Below are 22,044 nucleotides of genomic sequence, written 5' to 3' on the forward strand. Positions count from 1 at the left end.
TGCCAGCATTTGGTAGAGACAAATGCTGGGGTTTTTTAAATTTACATATTCTAATAAATGGTTAGGGATACCTCATTGTGGTCTTAATTTGAACTTTCCTAATGGTTTCCCTCATAGCTCAGTCAGGAAAGAATCTGCCTGCAATGCAGGAGACTAGGGCTTGATTCCCGGATCGGGAAGATCCCATGGAAGGAAATGGCAACTGACTCCAGTATTCCTGCCTGGAGAATTCCATAGACAGAGGAGCCTGCCAGGCTACAGTCCATGGGGTCTCAAGAGTCGGAAACGACTTAGCAACTAAACCACCACCAATGGTGTCGAGCATTCCTTCCTCATGCTTATAGTATTCTCAGTGAAGTGTCTCTTCAACCTTTTGCCCCTTTTCAAATAGGATTGCTTTTCTTGTTGAATTCTGAGTTATCTTTATATATACACACACACACAATTTTCAAATGTGTGATTTTTAGGTATTATCTTTGATATTCTCTCAATGGTCTCTTGAACGGCAGAAGCTGTTAACTGGACTTCCTCAATTTTATGATTTTATCCCTTTTATGGATTATGCTTTTGAAGTTGTAACTAAGCACTCTCTGCCTAGCACAAACTCATAGTTTCTATGTTTTCCTCTGAAAGTTCTTCAGTTGTATATTTCACACTTAAATCTACAATCCATTACACGTTAAATTCTATATAATAAGTGGGACTGAGGGCTAGGTTTTTCGTTTTGAGTTTTATTTTTTGCACATAAATGTCTAATTATTCCACTATCACTTGTAGCAAACACCGTATTTTATCTACTGAATCATCTTTTCCTATGACACAAAGAAATGCAAAACAGCAAAATGACTGTCTGAGGAGGCCTTACAAATAACTGTGAAAAGAAGAGAAGCGAAAAGCAAAGGAAAAAAGGAAAGGTATACCCATTTGAATGCAGAGTTCCAAAGAATAGCAAGGAGCGATAAAAAAGCCTTCCTCAGTGATCAGTGCAAGGAAACAGAGGAAAACAATAGAATGGGAAAGACTAGAGATCTCTTCAAGATAATTAGAGATACCAAGGGAACATTTCATGCAAAGAGGGCACAATAAAGGACAGAAATGACATGGACCTAACAGAACCAAACAATATTAAGAAGAGGTGGCAAGAATACACAGAAGAACTGTACAAAAAAGATCTCCATGACCCAGATAATCATGATGGTGTGATCACTCACCTAGAGTCAGAAATCCTGGAATGTGAAGCCAAGTGGGCCTTAGGAAGCATCACTACAAACAAAGCTAGTGGAGGTGATGGAATTCCAGTTGAGCTATTTCAAATCCTAAAAGATGGTGCTGTGAAAGTGCTGCACTCAATATGCCAACAAATTTGGAAAACTCGGCAGTGGCCACAGGACTGGAAAATGTCAGTTTTCATTCTAACCCCAAAGAAAGACAATGCCAAAGAATGCTGAAACTACTGCACAATTGCATTTCATCTCACCCGATAGTAAAGTAATGCTCAAAATTCTCCAAGCCAGGCTTCAGCAATACGTGAACTATGAACTTCCATATGTTCAAGCTGGATTTAGAAAAGGCAGAGGAACCAGAGATCAAATTGCCAATATCGGCTAGATCATCGAAAAAGTAACAGAGTTCCAGAAAAACATCTATTTCTGCTTTATAAACTATGTCAAAGCCTTTGACTGTGTGGATCACCATAAACTGTGGAAAATTCTTAAAGATGGGACTACCAGATCACCTGACCTGTCTCTTGAGAAATCTGTATGCAGGTCAGGAAGCAACAGTTAGAACTGGACATGGAACAGACAGGTTCCAAATAGGAAAAGGAGTACGTCAAGGCTGTATATTGTCACCCTGCTTATTTAACTTCTATGCAGAGCATATCATGAGAAACGCTGGGCTGGAGGAAGCACAAGCTGGAATCAAGACTGCTGGGAGAAATATCAATAACCTCAGATATGCAGATGACACCACCCTTATGGCAGAAAGCAAAGAAGAACTAAAGAGCCTCTAGATGAAAGTGAAAGAGGAGAGTGAAAAAGTTGGCTTAAAGCTCAACATTCAGAAAACTAAGATCATGGCATGCGGTTCCATCACTTCATGGCAAATAGATGAGGAAACAGTGGAAAGAGTGACAGACTTTATTTTGGGGGGCTCCAAAATCACTGCAGATGGTGACTGCAGCCATGATATGAAAAGATGCTTGCTCCTTGGAAGGAAAGTTATGACCAACCTAGACAGCATATTAAAAAGCAGACACTACTTTGCCAACAAAGGTCCATCTAGTCAAAGTTATAGTTCTTCCAGTAGTCATGTATGGATGTGAGAGTTGGACTATACAGAAGCTGAGCACCGAAGAATTGATGCTTTTGAACTGTGGTGTTGGAGAAGACTCTTGAGTCCGTTGGAATGCAAGGATATCCAACCAGTGCATCCTAAAGAAAATCAGTTCTGAATATTCACTGGAAGGACTGATGCTAAAGCTGAAACTCCAATACTTTGGCCACCTGATGCAAAGAACTGACTCATTTGAAAAGACCCTGATGCGGGGAGGGATTGAAGGCGGGAGAAAGGGAAGACAGGATGAGGTGGTTGGATGGCATCACCAACTCAACGGACATGAGTTTGAGTAAACTCCGGGAGTTGGTGATGGACAGGGAGGCCTGGCGTGCTGTGGTCGGGTCGCAAAGTCAGACACGACCGAGTGACTGAACTGAACGGAACTGATGACACAAAGAAAACCTGACCAGACAGACTATTCTGTTCTGTCCTACTGACCGATTTGTTTACCCTTTAACCAGCATCACACTGTGATTGTTGTAGTTTTATAGTCAGTCTCGAAAGTGGATGCTGTGAGTCCTCCAAGGTTCTTTCAAAAATACTTCGGTCGTTCTAATTCCTTTATCTTTTCACATACATTTTAGAAACAGCTGACAGATATCCACAGAATATTCTGCTATAATTCTGACTGAGATTGGACTGAATCTATGAATCAGTTTGGGAGAACTGGTATTTTAACAATATCACACCTTTGGCTCCGCGAAAGCAACATCTCTCTATTTACATAGGCCTTTGATTATTTTCATCAGTGTTCTACAGTTTTCAGCATATAGATTCCACAAATACTAGAATTTTAACTAAGTATTTCAATTTCTTTTATGGGCAAGTGCTACTACAAATAGTATTGTTGATTTTATACTGTTAGTATTTATATGTTAATTGCTAGCATATAGAAATACAGTTGATATTTGCATACTGGCCTCTATAATCTTCTTAACCTCACTTACTAACTATAGGATTTTGTGGGGGATAGACTGCATGGAATTTTCTACGTAGACAACTGGCATCTATGAACAGACAGTTTGCTTCTTTCCAACCTGCAGGCCTTACTTTCTGCCTAACTGCCTGAACCACGATATCCCAGACCAGCATGGAATGACTGTGATGAGAGTGCGTACCCCTGCCTAATCACAGTGTTAGAGCTCATTGGCTCTCAGTCATTTAAAAGTAAGTGCGAATGCACATTGTCTGTAAATGTCTTATATCAGGGAAGGAAGTTCCCTTCTATCCCCAGTTTGTGGATTCTTATTATATACGAATACTGAATTTTTTTTAATAAGGTGAACTATTTCTTGATTTTTAAATACTGAACACCCCTGCACTACCAGGATAAAATTCACTTGGTCATGACAGACTGTCCCTAAATATATACATAAATATATGCAACATATAAGTATATTTATATAGTCGACCCTTGAATAACACAGGTTTGAACTACATGGATACTTGGACTCACATTTTTTTCACTAAATACTACAGTACTACAAGATCCACTGCTGGTTCAGTATGTGGATACAGACCGTGGATACAGAGGGCCAACTATAAATGTCCACACACTGGTGACTGCATGGAGAGCTGCCTCTGACTCCTAGATTGCACAAGGGGCAACTGCATTGCTGAAATCACACTGCTAATACTCTGCTGAGAAATCTGCATCTCTGTTGAGGGATATTCATCTATAATTTCCCTTTTTGTAATGTCTTTGTCTCACTATGCTCCTGCTGCTGCTGCTAAGTTGCTTCAGTCGTGTCTGACTCTGTGCGACCCCATAGAGGGCAGCCCACCAGGCACTGCCGTCCCTGCGATTCTCCAGGCAAGAATACTGGAGTAGGTTGCCATTTCCTTCTCCAATGCGTGAAAGTGAAAAGCGAAAGTGAAGTCGCTCAGTTGTGTCCGACTCATAGCGACCCCATGGACTGCAGCCTCCCAGGCTCCTCCGTCCATGGGAGTTTCCAGACAAGAGTACTGGAGTGGGGTGCCATCGCTTTCTCTAGTCTTACTATGACATAAGGATAATGCTGTCCTCATGAGTTGGGTGATTCTAGAAGATAATGTTCATAACTGGCAATATTTCTTACCTAAATATTTGTTAGAATTCCCAAGTGAAATCATAGAGGCATAAAGTTTTCTTTATTGGAAATTTTTAGCTAAAATTTTACATTTTAAGCTAAAATGTAAATAGATATCAGTATATTTTTAAATAGATATAGGACTATCTAGGTTATGTATTTGAGTTTTGGTAGTTTGTGTCTTTTAAGGAATGTGTACTTGCTATACGCTCCAGTAGTTACAGGCTAAAGGCTATGGAACAGACCAAAAAGGTAACCTGCTACACAATCCAAGGTCATTATCTGAAAATAACTGCAGATATACTCTCTTAGAACACATTTTTGAGCTCCATGAATAAGTTTATGTATATTATTCTAGTTAATGAACAGAGTAAATAATATTTATCTAACAAGGTGGCTTCAAAAGATATGGTCAGACATAACATGTAGTACTTCTTCCTTGAAGTGACTCAATGAGCAGACTTGTAGAGGACCTTTAATCCCAGGCTAGGAAGTTTGGATTTTTTTTTAATTAACAGACCATACAGAGCCCGTACAAAGGCAAACACTGGGCAACATTATGAAGAATAAAGAAGGAGACTGAGGCTAGAGATGCCACACGAGACACCACCTCTTCCAAGCCTGTCCTAAAGACAGATGCTAAGTTCATAATTTTAATTTTCATCTTATAGACACAAGTCAAACTATTCCATAAAATAGCATTTCCGAGACTGGCATACTACTCTTTGCATGGCCCCATCCCAACTTCTCCATGAGAAGTTTGTCTTCCAGTCTGTCAGACAGCCATCGGTTAAGTCCAATATTTGGATTTGCAAGTTGTACTCGAATCTGTTCTTTAGTTTCATTTTTTAAAAAGCTATATCACCAGTTAAAAATAAAACTTTCTGAAATCTCAGTCTTGTGCTTCTCCAAATTTACTGTTTCCACCTGAACATAGCACAGAGGAAGTCCCACAGATAAGTTAAACCTCAGCTCCAGGACCTCCGGCAAGTTGCTCAAGTTTCCTGAGTCTCCATTTTTTCATCTACATGATGGAAATGAAGACTTTTATGAAGAAATAATGTCAAAAATGGCATCAGTTATATACTAAATACATTAATAAATGGTAGCTATTATTTTAATTATAGCATAAGCACCAAAATTACTATAATATAAAACCTGTGGAATGCAGGGACAGGACATAAAGAGAAATCCCAAAACATTCTTCTCAATGGAGCAAAGACACTATTTTAAATCATCTTACCTGTCAAAGGCACAATTAATGAAATGTTCATATTATAGAATCTAAACTAAAAGGAACCAAGTTCCTTGGGTAAACAGTTGATTTTAAGGTCTAGAGAAGAACACCTACAAGGTGAACTTGAGATATCTTGTGGTGTCAGAAAGCAAGGAAGGGCCCAAGAACACTGTAGTCAAATGAAAAAGTCACAGGGACCAACCTGGCTGACCTCCTCCGAGCCAAAGATAGCATCTAATTAGAATATCCAAAATGTAAATAACTTCAGGAGATGAAAACATATCAAATACATAAAATTCCATTAAGATGAAGTGTTCTATATCCAAAACAAAATTAAACTCATTGGTTAGCTTTGGAGGTTGTGGGGACAGCAAATTATTATTTTGTAAATCAGTAAAGAAAGGGAAAAAGCATACTTCCTGATTTTCCTATCACAATTCTGCAATTCCTAATGAAATACAGGACATAGGCAATGATCACCAATTGGAATTTACATTATTAGATAAAAAGTCAATGAAGTACTTCTGTAATGGACAAGGTTACCAAAGGTTAAACTCAATGATCAATCCTGACATCATTAGAAGCAAGACAACCATATCATAAGTCTACTCACATGAGGCACTCGGTGCCACACAGCACTGCTAAGTAGCAGCCAAACTACTAGATCTAAAAAATTATAAGGTATAGAGAAATAAATTAGCCAACACCAGCAGAATCCAATTAGATAAATTCAGAACAGGGAAAATTCTAGAAAAAAAATCCAGTATCTTGAACAAATAAATCAATCCATGCCAAAAACAGAGGGTGGAAGTAGTATCAATGAGAGACATGCCAACCAAATGCAATACTTGAATCTAATCTGGATCCTGATTTGAACAAATAAATTATAAACGATGTTTTGGAGACAAGTGAAAAAAAAAAACAGACATGGACAAAATCAAGAAATCAAGGAACTTTGTTAAATATAATAATACACACTATACTATGTTAAAAAGGAAAATCTCCTTATCTGTTAAAGACACATACTAAAGTAAACTGTGAGTAGAATAATACTGACTTCTGGAATTCACCTTAAAATACTCTGGGGTTGGGTGGGGGAGGGGAACAAAACAAGAATGGTTAAGTGTTAAAACAGTGATGCGTACACTATTCTGTACTTTCATTTACAGAAATACTATCACTTACATGCAAACTTATCACAGCATAGAGTTCATCTCCTGAAATAATGAAATTATCTCACCGACTTACACTATTGGACTTTTTCATAGCCTTTTCACAGAAATTCTGTCTCAATTCAATTCTCCTTTTGACCACTACAGAGATAACTACTTGAGAGAACTCTCTGGACTTTTCAGTTAATTAAGAACACAACCTACCCTGAGCTTGTAGAAGTTTAAGGGTAGCTTCAGCTCTGGCTCTGGCTTCTCTCTGGGATTTAGTTAAAAGTTTCCCCTCTTTTTTCAAGCGTTCTTTCCTTTCCTTTTCTTTTTGCTTTTTCCTTTCTCTTTTTTCTTGTTCCAATCTTTCCTATAAAAGAAAACATAGCAGACAAAACTGTATTGGCTTAACAAATTACAAAATTTAAAAGCAAACATGCCAAATTTCTAACAAAGATACATGCAGATTATTATGGTAGGAACTTCCAAATGAAAGTATTTTAAATGTTGTACATAATGAGTATAATTAGTATCACGTGAGGGTAGACTATGTGTTGGTAATGATGCGAAAGCAACTCCTATCTGTACCCAAGGAAATAAGGCAGGATTTTCTGTACTGATCTTATTATCTATATCTGAACAACAATGTAACTGAACTACCATGCAACTAAGTTCTACAATTAGAATGCTAGAGATGTGTCATGAGAAGAGGATTTAAGTAACACAGTGTCAATGTCAGCAACTTCACAAAAACACACCTCTTCTTTACGCTTGGCTTCTAACTCTTCCAGCCGTTTTATCCGTTCTTCCTCCTCTCTCTTCTGTCTTTCCTCCTCTTCTTTAAGCTTAGCCAGAGCTTCTTGCATAGCCTTAACTGTGGCTTTGCTAGGTCCTTTCTTCTTTTCTTTCTCCTTTTCTTCCTTTTCTCCTTTCTTTTTCTTCTTATCTTTTTTCTTTTTGTCTCCTTCATTGTCATCTACAAAAAAAAGAGGCAGAGTATTTTTAAGTCATTTCCTACAACAGTGGTGAGCAAACCCTAGAATCCAGGGACTACAGTGGGCCAGCAGCAGACTAAGGTCTTTAGGCATCGAGGCCTCCTGAGCACTTGGGAGTAGCCAGTAGCTCAGAGCAACCCAGCTGGCTTCCTTAGAAGCCTATGATGTTGGTGTTACTCTGAGTTATCCTAAGGGATTCAAGAAGACAGCAGGATGCTGTCAGAAGGGAGAAGATACACCGTACCTAATGCTTCTGTAGGATGGAGATAAGAAGTCTACCTTAAGGGAACAGATATTAGGATAAAACACAAAAATACAAATATGTTCCAAGAACTCTACAGCATTATACTAAAGAATTAAAGCTTCTGAAGCTACATTCATGATGGTTCTCCTCAAAGATGCCCAGACAATAAGAATTTGAGAGGTTAAAAAGCTACGCCAATCTTCCCATCAAAAGTTTTCCAGTCTAAAAGAAAAATTATGTAAATCATTTGCTCTTTGTTTTCATTCTGAATAAGAGGGGGAAGTTTAACTAGGTAGCTTTTTTTTGTTAATTGGTTCCAGTACAAAAACATGGGTCACTATTGCTTAAAAGACGTTAACTAATTTTAGTATACTGTTTTTCCATTTCATTTTCATTTGAAAACCTGAATTAGGTTTTTAATAACAGGAGAGAATTCAGGTATCATCTCACACTGAGTTGTCAAAAGGAACAATAAATTTTTCATTAAGCAACTTCCAGTCTTCATCAGCAGCAAAAAATTGCTTTCCAAAGTGAAATTCCACGAAAATCCTACTTTGTGTACAACTTATTTGAAAGATATTTTATACTACGTACATGTTTAATAACAAAAATCAATTTAAAAAGAGTACTTAGACTAATTTTTTTTAATGCATCTTACAACTCAGTACCTTTATAACCAAGGACAAATAACAAAATGACTTTGGAGCGTAACAATCAAAATTCAGATTAACTGGAAACTTTCCCAGTGGTCCAGTGTTTAGGAATCCTCCTGCCAATGCAGGGGACAGGGTTCAATCCCTGGCCCAGGAAGGTCCCACACGCTGCGAGGCAACTACGCCCATGCTCCACAACCACTGAGCCCAAGCTCCTAGAACCTCCTGAGCTCTGCAACGAGAAACCTCCACAATGAGAAGCCCACGCACCACAAATAAGGGAGTATCCCCCGCTCACTGCAACTACAGAAAGCCTGTGCGTAGCAACAAAAACCCAGCACAGCAAATAAATAAAGGAACTAATTATGAATCTAAGCCTCTGACCCTTCCATCAGTATTATTACCAACCTTCTGCGCCTGTGGGACCCTCTCCTTTCTCTTCAGAGGCAGGAGCTGCTCCAGAGTCAAGTGTCACTTTGGATTTCACAGATTCCTCCTCAAGTTTCCTCTGAGATTCTTTTGGTTTACCCTGATCCTTTTTACCAGACTCCAGCTCTTCTTTTTCTTTCAGCTTCCGCAGTTTTGCCTTTTCTTCATCCCGTTTTTTTCTCTCACGCTCTTTCTTCTCTGCCTTCTTTTGAGCCACTGTCTTAATTTTGAAGGAGGAGTCATCATCTTCATTCCCGCTCTCGACAGTAGGACCTGGCTTGTTTTTCTGATTCTTTTTCTGTCCTTTCCTGGATTGCAAAAATTCATCTGATTCATCACCACTTTCACCAGAAGAATGTGCTCTCATACGCTCTTTAATTCTTTTACTGTTATCCTCATCCTCTTCTGATGCATCACGTTTCTTATTTGATTTCTGAGCTTTCCCCTTCACTTTTTTGGAGAGTTTATTAAAATCATCATCATCATCACTCCCAGAGTACATCTCCACTTTGGGTTTTGCAGTCTTTTTTGATTTTGAATCTTTTTCTTCCAATTCTTCACTATCATTATCTTCAAAACTCTGTTTTTTGCCTTTCTGTCCTTTCTTTTTCTTATCTTGTTTTGAGATGGGTTCATCTTCATTATTTTCTGTTGGCTAAAACATGTCCACTGTTAGAAATATTAACAGCATTATTTTTTTTTTTTTTTAATAACTGAAGCTGTTCAAAGTCATGTACTTCATTAAGTACACATGGAAAAAACTATCAAAAGAATTTTAAAATATGGTTCTTTCGTAAAAATATAAAACTCAAGCAAGTACCAGAAGCTGGCCTAGGACTCAAGCACATCTCACAGTCACTGAAAGTTTTGGAACCCAGGTGCTCTGAAGTAGACACTAATCACAGTCCACCTCACTACCTTCTTCACATGGCATAAAAAACCTAAGGGGGAAAATTGAAAGTATAAGTATCTACCCTCTCTCATTACTCTGAGGCTTACCCAATTTCAAAGGATGGAAAGGAAATAATATAGAATATGGAGGTAGAGTTGTGAAATGTTGCATTTCCAAATGCACCAATTTTATAAACTGGCAATATAAAGTGAAAGAGTTTTAGATTCCGAAATAAAACATCTTTATATCTGTGAAAGACTTCAGAATTCATTACTGCTTTCCTAAAAACTGTTTTCCCCCTTTGGCATCAGCTAGAAACTTCTAACCAACATACGTATATTGCTCACAAATTTCCAAAGGCAGTCCCTAAAAATGGAGCTAGGAAGAAGCATGAACAAGTAACAGTGATCTGTATTCACCTTTACCGCAGCAGGTTCTCTGTCAGCTTTGATGCCTTGAGCTTCCCAAGACAATTCTTCCAGTTCTTTCAGGATATCATCTTCACTGGAAATGGGTTAAAATACAGTTTGAGACACTGACTCAGTTTAATAAGTAAATTTAGCACCAAAGCTAAGAAAAATCAAATATATTTAAAATCTACTTACTCGAAGTCTTGTCTTTTTTTTTCCTTTTTCTTTTTCCCCTTTGCCTTTTGAGGTTCTTGCTCCTTGGCAGCACCAGCTCCTTCTATTTCTGCAGCCAAGGCATCAAGATCAATATCATCCTTGGCACTTAAATGAAAGCAAAGGAGACCCAAGTGTTACTCAAGACCAAAATAATAAATCTACCATATTCACTTACAGAAAACATTTTTTCTTTTCACTTTAGCATTTTTCATGCATTGGCAGCCAAGTGAAAAAAAATTCACTTGACAAGTTCTTTCATGACAACACTTGGGTTGTATTTATTCAGACTCTCTGCATCTTCAATGAAGTCTGAGTTACACTCAAACCCAGAAAGAGTTGTAATGAGGAGCTCCAGGGAGAAAATCTAGGTAATCAAGAAAAGGAAATTCATGCTTGTATTCAAGTAACCCTAAAGAAGAAAAGAAAACTCACTTTTGCTGACACCAAAGTTTCTTTTGTGTGTGTGAATATCTGAATGGAGCTATTTATAAAATGAAAAGAACTTAAAAGAGAAAAATATTATTATTTGATTATCAGTAAAACCTAAATCTTTGGAAATCTTTGTAGCTTTATTTGGAAAAGTAGAAATTTTTAGAGTTGAAAGGAAGTTTCATTGAGGGGAAACAAAGATGCAAAAAGTTTGAGTACTTTCAGCAACTCATGACCACACATAAGGAATGACTGAGTAAATAAAACACATAAAACAGCCCCCAAATCCAGAACCAAACCTGCTCACAGTCTTTTACATTCCTGGTTTCGTTTCTGGTTCCATCCCCCAACATCCTCATCTGCCAGTATTATTTTATTTAGAGCAAAACAAACTAAATTCAGTTAAAACTTACAGGAAACAAAGGAGGTCAGTTTGAGACACACAAGTAGAAAAGGTGTATGAATTCAAATAATGATGCAATAAGAAAACAAGGGCCTCATGCAACATGGCCTCCACTGGTAGGTGCCTCGTTGCAAAGGTGTTTCACTTCAACAAAAACAATTCCTAATATGAAATATGTAATTTTAAGATCTGGAGAAGGAAATGACAACTCACTCCAGTATTCCAGTCTAGGAAATCCCATGGAAAGGAGGAGCCTGGTGAGCTACAGTCCATGAGATCACAAAAGAGTCAAGCACAACTTAGCAACTAAACAACAACAACAAATTTTAAGATTATGTAACAAGACACTGAGGACACAGAATTTATACTCAAGAAGCTGCAAGGAGAGAGAGAGAGAAAAAAAATGAGTAAATCAGGAACTGCAAAATGCTAAATGCCACAAAATAATTTAATGCCTTTAAGTGACACATTAGAATTGAATGTGTTCTCTTTGGTCCTATATTTTACACAGTGTATTTGAGGGAGATTATGGAGAAGGAAATGGCAACCCACTCCAGTATTCTTGCCTGGAAAATCCCATGGACGGAGGAGCCTGGTAGGCTACAGTCTACGGGATCTGAAAGAGTCGGAGACGACTGAGTGACCACATAGAATACAGAACCACTGTACTGGTGGTGACTTTCCAAAGCACAAAATCAAGAAAGAGAAAGTCAGACACTTCCCAGCTGAGGGAAACTCTGACGCGAGTTTCGGAAGGAAAATAGAAGTTAACCAGGCAAAGGAGGCCCAGGTATCAGACACAATGAGCACAAAAGCCTAAGGGTGATACCATGCACAGGGCCTCAGGAGGACTCAAAAAAGGGCATCTGAATCAACTGAGAAGCTTTTTACAGGCTATTAATTTCTCAAGGGAACCAGAATTTAGGGTGGGAGCCAGGCAGTGTACGTTTAGCTATCTTTCCAGGTGACTGCAAGTCAGATCTGAATTGTTTTTCCTTTTTTAATAAATGAAGAAATTGAAGCACAGAGAACTTGTCCAGAATGAGACAAGGCAGAGATGGCATTTGAACCCAGGAAGCTCTGATTCTGAAGTTGAAGATTGTAACCCTGCTGCCATAATCAAATTCGCATTTTAGAAAGCTGCCTCTGGTGTAAATGACAGGGCAGAATCCCAACTAGTTAAGAAGCAAGAGAAGGTAGGAAGCTTTTACAGTCAATTGGGATGACAAACTCCTGACATGCAACAGTGGCAGGCATGATGAAGACATATGACTCAGGTAAATACTTAGGGATCAATCAGCAACACCGTGACCAACTGAATGTATACAAAAAGGGGAAGGGAAGAATCAAGGACAAATCTCAGGTCTGATTCATCAGGTAACAGGAACCTAAGCCTGGCCCAGCATCAGCCATCTGGCCCAGCTTGAGATCAACCAGCACTATCTCCAAAGGCAGCCCTGCCAACATTTCACAAAACAGAAGTGTGACAGGGTGAGAAGGGAAGGTGAAGGCAATTAATGCTGAAACTTGGCACCTCACCTCCAGAACTGTCAGCCCTCACTCATCTAATCAAAGCAGCTTATGGTTGGCTATACTGCCACAATATTCATTAACAAATAGCTCTAGAATAACAAAACACAGAACTACATCTGTATGCCACTGAGTTTGAAAAGCTGCTCCTGGGTAGGAAGAGAAATTAACGGCTTCTTAGTGCTTTCTGTGTCTCAGGCACTGCGCTGACCCAGTCACCAGACACACTATTTGTTATGCCATTTAATCCTCCTTAACAACCCTATTCAATTAAGCTTCACGATGACAGAGAGTTTATAAAAGGCATCCTGCTAGAAACTCACACACCAGGAACTCAAGCCCAAATCTGACACCAAAACTGTAGTGACTTCCTAGAAAATGGGAAATTCAGTAATCAAGTTTCTGAAAAGTATCTGAGAAATCCAAATACAACTAAAACATATCAGTGTTATAGCAATGCTTAACAGTCTTCATTACTGTCGTTTTTAAAGCATTCTTTCAATGTGTACAGAACTTCCTGCCCTTGATTCAAAAGAATGTCCTAAAATGTCAACCCTATTACAACAAGACATGAAAGTGACGTTAGTGCCAGTGATCTAACTTGAAACTTTAAATCATACTCTATATACGGTCTACATTTCAGTCCTACTTTTCTACCTGTCCATACACATTACAGCTTGAAGATTTTAATGAACTAAGAGTCAAATCTAAAATCCAGTCATGCTGATAATGAACCCTTTAAAATCTTTAAGGAATCTGTAAGAGTATTTTTCCGTAGGTATATCTTTCCGCAGAGCACTTTTTCCTTTATTAAAGCTACAATATTCCTACCAATATTTCCCCTATAGCTCCTAATCTTTTATTCCAAACTTACTGCAAACTTCCATATATAAAAGGCAATTTTCTATGGTACTCAATCAAGGCAGTGTTTTCAGAGGCCACACTCCTCTGTCAAGACAGAAAAAATGTTATAACTGAATGGCCTTTAAAAAATGAAGCTATTAACAATATTGCATGTGCAATTCAAGAAACAGCTGAACCACTTTCTGAGGTGGTTTCCCATTTAATATTCACACCAACAATATTGATGTATCTCCATACATACACCAATATCCACACTATCTCCACAGAGATAAACATTTTCTCCCACACGCCAGCCTATTATTTAGTATTATGGCTACTTTTCCTTTAAGTTGCTCTAGTAGATGTGTGGTGATAAAGTCTTCCTATTCAATTCCTTGAAGGCTAGAGAAGTTAAACATTTTTTCATGTATTTGCCATTCACACACAATCAGTGAAATGTCATTTCTTTTACCCATTTTCTAGTTGTAATGATTTTCTATTAATGTTGAGTTTTCAGAACTCTTTTACACATGGTTTGTATATACTTTCTTCCAATTTGTAGCTTGTCTTTCCATCCACTTAACAGGGTTTTTAACCAGAGCAAAAATTTTGAATTTTCATGAGGTACCATTTATCAAGTTTTATGCTTTTGATGTCATGAAAAGGAACTTTTCACCAACTCCTAGGTCCTGAAGATTTTTAACTGTGTTGTGTTCCAAACATTGGGTATTTCAATGTTTAATTGATCTTTCGCCTTTGGGTAGCCAACAGCTCCAGCAACATTTCAACTATCCATTCAACATGGAATTGCCTTTGCACCTTTGTCAGAAACCACTCGGCTGTACTCGTATGGGGCTATTTCTAAGTCCTCTATTCTGCTCTATTGACTGATGTGTCCTTCCCTCTGACACTACTAAACTGTCATGATTAATGTAGCTATAAATCTTGAAATGAAATGGAATGATTCCTTTATCAGAATTGCCTTCTCTATTCTTAATTCCTTTGACTTTTCAAATAAAGTTTAGAATATTCTTGAACAAGTTTACAAAAATTCTTGCTGTAATTTTAATAGCAACTGCATACACTGTACATGAATTTAAAAAAACTGACATCTTTACTATGTTCAGTTTTCCAATCTGCGAACACAGTATTTCTCAATTTATTTAAATCTTCTTTGATTTTTTTCATCAGTGTATGTATTTAATTTTTAAAGTAATCTGAACTGGTATTTTTGTTTCCACATCAGTTCAGTTCAGTCACTCAGTCGTGTCTGACATTTTACAACCCCATGGACTGCAGCACTCCAGGATTACCTTTTCCATCACCAACTCCCAGAGCTTGCTCAAACTCATGTCCATCGAATCAGTGATGCCACCCAACCATCTCATCCTCAGTCATCCCCTTCTTCTCCTGGCTTCAATCTTTCCCAGCATCAGGGTCTTTTCAAATGAGTCAGTTCTTCACATCAGGTGGCCAAAGTATTGGAGTTTCAGCTTTAGCATCAGTCCTTCCAATGAATATTCAGGACCGATTTCCTTTAGGATGGACTGGTTGGATCTCCTTGCAGTCCAAGGGACTCTCAAGAGTCTTCTCCAACACCACAGTTCAAAAGCATCAATTCTACACCACTCAGATTTCTTTGTAGTCCAACTCTCACATCCATTCATGACTACTGGAAAAACCATAACTTTGACTAGACGGACCGTTGTCGGCAAAGTAATGTCTTTGCTTTTCTTTTTTTCGTTTATTTTTATTAGTTGGAGGCTAATTACTTCACAACATTTCAGTGCGTTTTGTCATACACTGACATGAATCAGTCATGGAGTTACATGTATTCCCCATCCCTATCCCCCCTCCCACCTCCCTCTCTACCCGATTCCTCTGAGTCTTCCCAGTGCACCAGGCCCAAGCACTTGTCTCATGCATCCAACCTGGGCTGGTGATCTGTTTCACTATAGATAATATACATGCTGTTCCTTCGAAACATCCCACCCTCGCCTTCTCCCACAGAGCCCAAAAGTCTGTTCTGTACATCTGTGTCTCTTTTTGTTTTGCATATAGGGTTATCATTACCATCTTTCTAAATTCCATATATATGTGTTAGTATGCTGTAATGTTCTTTATCTTTCTGGCTTTATCTTTATCTTTCTGTATAATGGGCTGCAGTTTCATCCATCTCATTAGAACTGATTCAAATGAATTCTTTTTAACAGCTGAGTAATATTCCATCGTGTATACGTACCACAGCTTCCTTATTCATTCGTCTGCTGATGGGCATCTAGGTTGCTTCCATGTCCTGGCTATTATAAACAGTGCTGCGATGAGCATTAGGGTGCAAGTGTCTCTTTCAGATCAGGGTTCCTCAGTGTATATGTCCAGAAGTGGTATTGCTGGGTCATATGGCAGTTCTATTTCCAGTTTTTTAAGAAATCTCCACACTGTTTTCCATAGTGACTGTTATAGTTTGCATTCCCACCAACAGTGTAAGAGGGTTCCCTTTTCTCCACACCCTCTCCAGCATTTATTGCTTGTAGACTTTTGGATAGCAGCCATCCTGACTGGCGTGTAATGGTACCTCATTGTGGTTTTGATTTGCATTTCTCTGATAATGAGTGATGTTGAGAATCTTTCCACGTGTTTGTTAACCATCTGTATGTCTTCTTTGGAGAAATGTCTGTTTAGTTCTTTGGCCCATTTTTTGATTGGGTCATTTATTTTTCTGGAATTGAGCTTCAGGAGATGCTTGTATATTTTTGAGATTAATCCTTTGTCTGTTGCTTCATTTGCTATTATTTTCTCCCAATCTGAGGCTGTCTTTTCACCTTACTTATAGTTTCCTTTGTTGTGCAAAAGCTTTTAAGTTTCATTACATCCCACTTGTTTATTTTTGCTTTTATTTCCAATATTCTGGGAGGTGGGTCATAGAGGATCTTGCTATGATTTATGTTAGAGAGTGTTTTGCCTATGTTCTCCTCTAGGAGTTTTATAGTTTCTGGTCTTACATTTAGATCTTTAATCCATTTTGAGTTTATTTTTGTGTATGGTGTTAGAAAGTGTTGTAGTTTCATTCTTTTACAAGTGGTTGACCAGTTTTCCCAGCACCACTTGTTGTTAAAGAGGTTGTCTTTTTTCCATTGTATATCCTTGCCTCCTTTGTCAAAGATAAGGTGTCCATAGGCTCGTGCATTTATCTCTGGGCTTTCTATTCTGTTCCACTGATCCATATTTCTGTCTTTGTGCCAGTACCATACTGTCTTGATGACTGTGGCTTTGTAGTAGAGCCTGAAGTCAGGCAGGTTGATTCCTCCAGTTCCATTCTTCTTTCTCAAGACTACTTTGGCTATTCGAGGTTTTTTGTATTTCCATACAAATTGTGAAATTATTTGTTCTAGTTCTGTGAAAAATACCATTGGTAGCTTGATAGGGATTGCATTGAATCTATAGATTGCTTTGGGTAGAATAGTCATTTTGACAATATTGATTCTTCCAATCCATGAACACGGTATGTTTCTCCATCTGTTTGTGTCCTCTTTGATTTCTTTCATCAGTGTTTTATAGTTTTCTATGTATAGGTCTTTTGTTTCTTTAGGTAGATGTACTCCTAAGTATTTTATTCTTTTTGTTGCAAAGATGAATGGTATTGTTTCCTTAATTTCTCTGTTTTCTCATTGTTAGTATATAGGAATGCAAGGGATTTCTGTGTGTTAATTTTATTTCCTGCAACTTTACTATATTCATTGATTAGCTCTAGTAATTTTCTGGAAGAGTCTTTAGGGTTTTCTATGTAGAGGATCATGTCATCTGCAAACAGCGAGAGTTTCACTTCTTCCTTTCCTATCTGGATTCCTTTTACTTCTTTTTCTGCTCTGATTGCTGTGGCCAAAACTTCCAACACTATGTTGAATAGTAGTGGTGAGAGTGGGCACCCTTGTCTTGTTCCTGATTTCAGGGGAAATGCTTTCAATTTTTCACCATTGAGGGTGATGCTTGCTGTGGGTTTGTCATATATTTTTTATGCTATGCTTTTATTATGTTGAGGTATGTTCCTTCTCTTCCTGCTTTCTGGAGAGTTTTAATCATAAATGAGTGTTGAATTTTGTCAAAGGCTTTCTCTGCATCTCTTGAGATAATCATATGGTTTTTATCTTTCAAGTTGTTAATGTGGTGTATTACATTGATTGATTTGCGGATATTAAAGAATCCTTGCATTCCTGGGATAAAGCCCACTTGGTCATGGTGTATGATTTTTTTAATATGTTGTTGGATTCTGTTTGCTAGAATTTTGTTAAGGATTTTTGCATCTATGTTCATCAGTGATATTGGCCTGTAGTTTTCTTTTTTGTGGCATCTTTGTCTGGTTTTGGAATTAGGGTGATGGTGGCCTCATAGAATGAGTTTGGAAGTTTACCTTCTTCTACAATTTTCTGGAAGAGTTTGAGTAAAATGGGTGTTAGCTCTTCTCTAAATTTTTGGTAGAATTCAGCTGTGAAGCCATCTGGTCCTGAGCTTTTGTTTGCTGGAAGATTTCTGATTACAGTTTCGATTTCCTTGCTTGTGATGGGTCTGTTAAGATCTTCTATTTCTTCCTGGTTCTGTTTTGGAAAGTTATACTTTTCTAAGAATTTGTCCATTTCATTCAAGTTGTCCATTTTATTGGCATAGAGTTGCTGGTAGTAGTCTCTTATGATCCTTTGCATTTCAGGGTTGTCTGTTGTGATCTCTCCATTTTCATTTTTAAGTTTGTTAATTTGGTTCTTCTCCCTTTGTTTCTTAGTGAGTCTTGCTAATGGTTTGTCAATTTTGTTTATTTTCTCAAAAAACCAGCTTTTAGCTTAGTTGATTTTTGCTACGGTCTCTTTAGTTTCTTTTGCATTTATTTCTGCCCTAATTTTTAAGATTTCTTTCCTTCTGCTAACCCTGGGGTTCTTCATTTCTTCCTTCTCTAATTGCTTTAAGTGTAGAGTTAGGTTATTTATTTGGCTTTTTTCTTGTTTCTTGAGGTAAGCTTGTAATGAGATGAACCTTCCCCTTAGCACTGCTTTTACAGTGTCCCATAGGTTTTGGGTTGTTGTGTTTTCATTTTCATTCATTTCTAAGAATATTTTGATTTCTTTTTTGATTTCTTCTATGATTTGTTGGTTATTCAGAAGCATGTTATTTAGCCTCCGTATGTTTGAATTTTTAACAACTTTTTTCCTGTAATTGAGATCTAATCTTACTGCACTGTGGTCAGAAAAGATGACTGGAATGATTTCAATTTTTTTTAATTTGCCAAGACTAGATTTATGGCCCAGGATGTGATCTATTCTGGAGAAGGTTCCGTGTGCACTTGAGAAAAAGGTGAAGCTGATTGTTTTGGGGTGAAATGTCCTATAGATATCAATTAGGTCTAGCTGGTCCATTGTGTCATTTAAGGTTTGTGTTTCCTTGTTAATTTTCTGTTTAGTTGATCTATCCATAGTTGTGAGTGGGGTATTAAAGTCTCCCACTATTATTGTGTTACTATTAATTTCCTCTTTCATACTCGTTAGCGTTTGCCGTACATATTGCGGTGTTCCTATGTTGGGTGCATATATAATTGTTGTATCTTCTTCTTGGATTGATCCTTTGATCATTATGTAGTGTCCTTCTTTGTCTCTTTTCACAGCCTTTATTTGAAAGTCTATTTTATCTGATATGAATATTGCGACTCCTGCTTTCTTTTGGTCTCCGTTTGCGTGAAATATTTTTTTCCAGCCCTTCACTTTTAGTCTGTAAGTGTCTCTTGTTTTGAGGTGGGTCTCTTGTAGACAGCATATATAGGGGTCTTGTTTTTGTATCCATTCAGCCAATCTCTGTCTTTTGGTTGGGGCATTCAACCCATTTACATTTAAGGTAATTATTGATAGGTGTGGTCCCGTTGCCATTTACTTTGTTGTTTTGGGTTCACGTTTATACAACCTTTCTGCATTTCCTGTCTAGAGAAGATCCTTTAGCATTTGTTGAAGAGCTGGTTTGGTGGTGCTGAATTCTCTCAGCTTTTGCTTGTCTGTAAAGCTTTTGAATTCTCCTTCATATCTGAATGAGATCCTTGCTGGGTACAGTAATCTAGGTTATAGGTTATTCTCTTTCATTACTTTAAGTATGTCCTGCCATTCCCTTCTGGCCTGGAGGGTTTCTATTGATAGATCAGCTGTTATCCTTATGGGAATCCCTTTATGTGTTATTTGTTGTTTCTCCCTTGCTGCTTTTAAAATCTGTTCTTTGTGTTTGATCTTTGTTAATTTGATTAATATGTGTCTTGGGGTGTTTCACCTTGGGTTTATCCTGTTTGGGACTCTGGGTTTCTTGGACTTGGGTGGCTATTTCCTTCCCCATTTTAGGTAAGTTTTCAGCTATTATCTCCTCTAGTATTTTCTCATGGCCTTTCTGTCTTCTTCTTCTGGGACTCCTATGATTCGAATGTTGGGGCGTTTCACATTGTCCCAGAGGTCCCTGAGGTTGTCCTCATTTGATTCTTTTTTCTTTTCTCCTCTCTGCTTCATTTATTTCCACCATTTTATCTTCTACCTCACTTATCCTATTCTTCTGTCTCCATTATTCTTTTGGTTCCCTCCAGAGTGTTTTTGATCTCATTTATTGCATTATTCATTTTTAATTGACTCTTTTTTATTTCTTCTAGGTCTTTATTAAACATTTCTTGCATCTTTTCAATCTTTGTCTCCAGGCTATTTATCTGTAACTCCATTTTGTTTTCAAGATTTTGGATCATTTTTATTATCATTATTCTAAATTCTTTTTCAGGTAGATTCCCTATCTCCTCCTCTTTTGTTTGATTTGGTGGGCATTTTTCATGTTCCTTTACCTGTTGGGTAGGTATTTCTCTGCCTTTTCATCTTGTTTAGATTGCTGTGTCTGGAGTGGGCTTTCTGTATTCTGGAGGTCTGTGATTCCTTTTTATTGTGGAGGTTTTACCCAGTGGGTGGGGTTGGACGATTGGCTTGTCAAGGTTTCCTGGTTAGGGAAGCTTGCATCGGTGTTCTGGTGCATGGAACTTGATTTCTTCTCTCTGGAGTGCAATGGAGTGCCCAGTAATGAGTTTTGAGATGGGTCTATATGTTAGGTGTGACCTTGGGCAGCCTGTATGTTGACGTTCAGGGCTATGTTCCTGCGTTGCTGGAGTATTTGCGTGGTATGTCTTGCTCTAAAACTTATTGGCTCTTGGGTGGTGGCTGGTTTCAGTGTAGGTATGGAGGCTTTTGGACTGTCTCTTATTACTTAAAGTTCCATGTAGTCAGGAATTTTCTGGTGTTTTTAGGTTTTGTGCTTAAGTCTCCTGCCTCTGGATTTCAGTTTTATTCTTCCAGTAGTCTCAGGACTTCTCCAACTATACAGAACTGATAATAAAACTTCTAGGTTAATGGCGAAAAGATTCTCCCCCGTTACGGACACCCAGAGAGGTTCACAGAGTTACATGAAGAAGAAGAGAGGGAGGAGGGAGATAGAGATGAGCAGGAGGAGAAAAAGGGGGACTCAAGAGGAGAGAGACAGATCTACACAGTTGTCTGTTCCCAGAGAGTTCTCCGTAGCCCAGACACCCACAAAGATTCACAGAATTGGATTGGGAAGAGAGGGGGAAAGGAGGAAATAGAGGTATTCTGAGGTAGAAAATGGAGAGTCAAGATTGGGAGAGAATAATCAACACACTCCTGAATAAAAATGGGAACAGAATATTGGATTCTTAAATGTCCACAATTTATATCATATATTGAAAAACAAAGATTAAAAGTCTAGAGTAGAGGTTAGACTCTTAAAAATACTATATTAAAAACAAAAACCAAAACACACAAAAAAATTTTAGAAATTTATATCAAGTTTGGTTTAAAAATAGGGCTTCTCTTTTTTTTTTTTTTTGGTAAGGTTATAGTGTAATGAAAATGAAAATTAAGGAGTAGTAGAGGAGTAATAGAGGACTTTAAAAGGAAATAAGAGAAAAAGAAAAATAGAAAATAGAAGAGAAGAAGGGGGAAAAAAAGAAAAACAAGAAAAAAAATTTTTTTCCTAATTAAAAAAAATAATTTAAAAAATCATAAAAATCTATGAAAATGAAAGTTAAGGAGTAATGGGGGAGTAATAGGGAATTTTAAAAGAAAATAAAAGAGAAAAAAGAAAAAAAAATTTTTTTTCCTTACTTAAAAAAAAGTAAAAATATATCTAGGAA

General features: G+C 37.7%; 1 protein-coding gene across 2 annotated transcripts in view; it reads right to left on the reverse strand.

The window, feature by feature from the left end:
• EIF5B (eukaryotic translation initiation factor 5B) overlaps positions 1–22,044 on the reverse strand; it is a 72,653-nt gene that overhangs the window by 29,386 nt on the left and 21,223 nt on the right. For both annotated transcript variants that reach the window (XM_065929729.1, XM_065929728.1), the window contains exons 2-6: positions 10,619–10,744; positions 10,433–10,517; positions 9,101–9,776; positions 7,559–7,776; positions 7,020–7,170 (exon numbers count right to left, since the gene is read on the reverse strand). In XM_065929729.1, coding sequence (XP_065785801.1) covers positions 7,020–7,170; positions 7,559–7,776; positions 9,101–9,776; positions 10,433–10,517; positions 10,619–10,744 — 1,256 coding nt within the window. The remainder of the gene's footprint in view (positions 1–7,019; positions 7,171–7,558; positions 7,777–9,100; positions 9,777–10,432; positions 10,518–10,618; positions 10,745–22,044) is intronic.

Source organism: Muntiacus reevesi, chromosome 3 (assembly GCF_963930625.1).
Source record: "Muntiacus reevesi chromosome 3, mMunRee1.1, whole genome shotgun sequence".
Classification (NCBI taxonomy): Eukaryota; Metazoa; Chordata; class Mammalia; order Artiodactyla; family Cervidae; genus Muntiacus; species Muntiacus reevesi.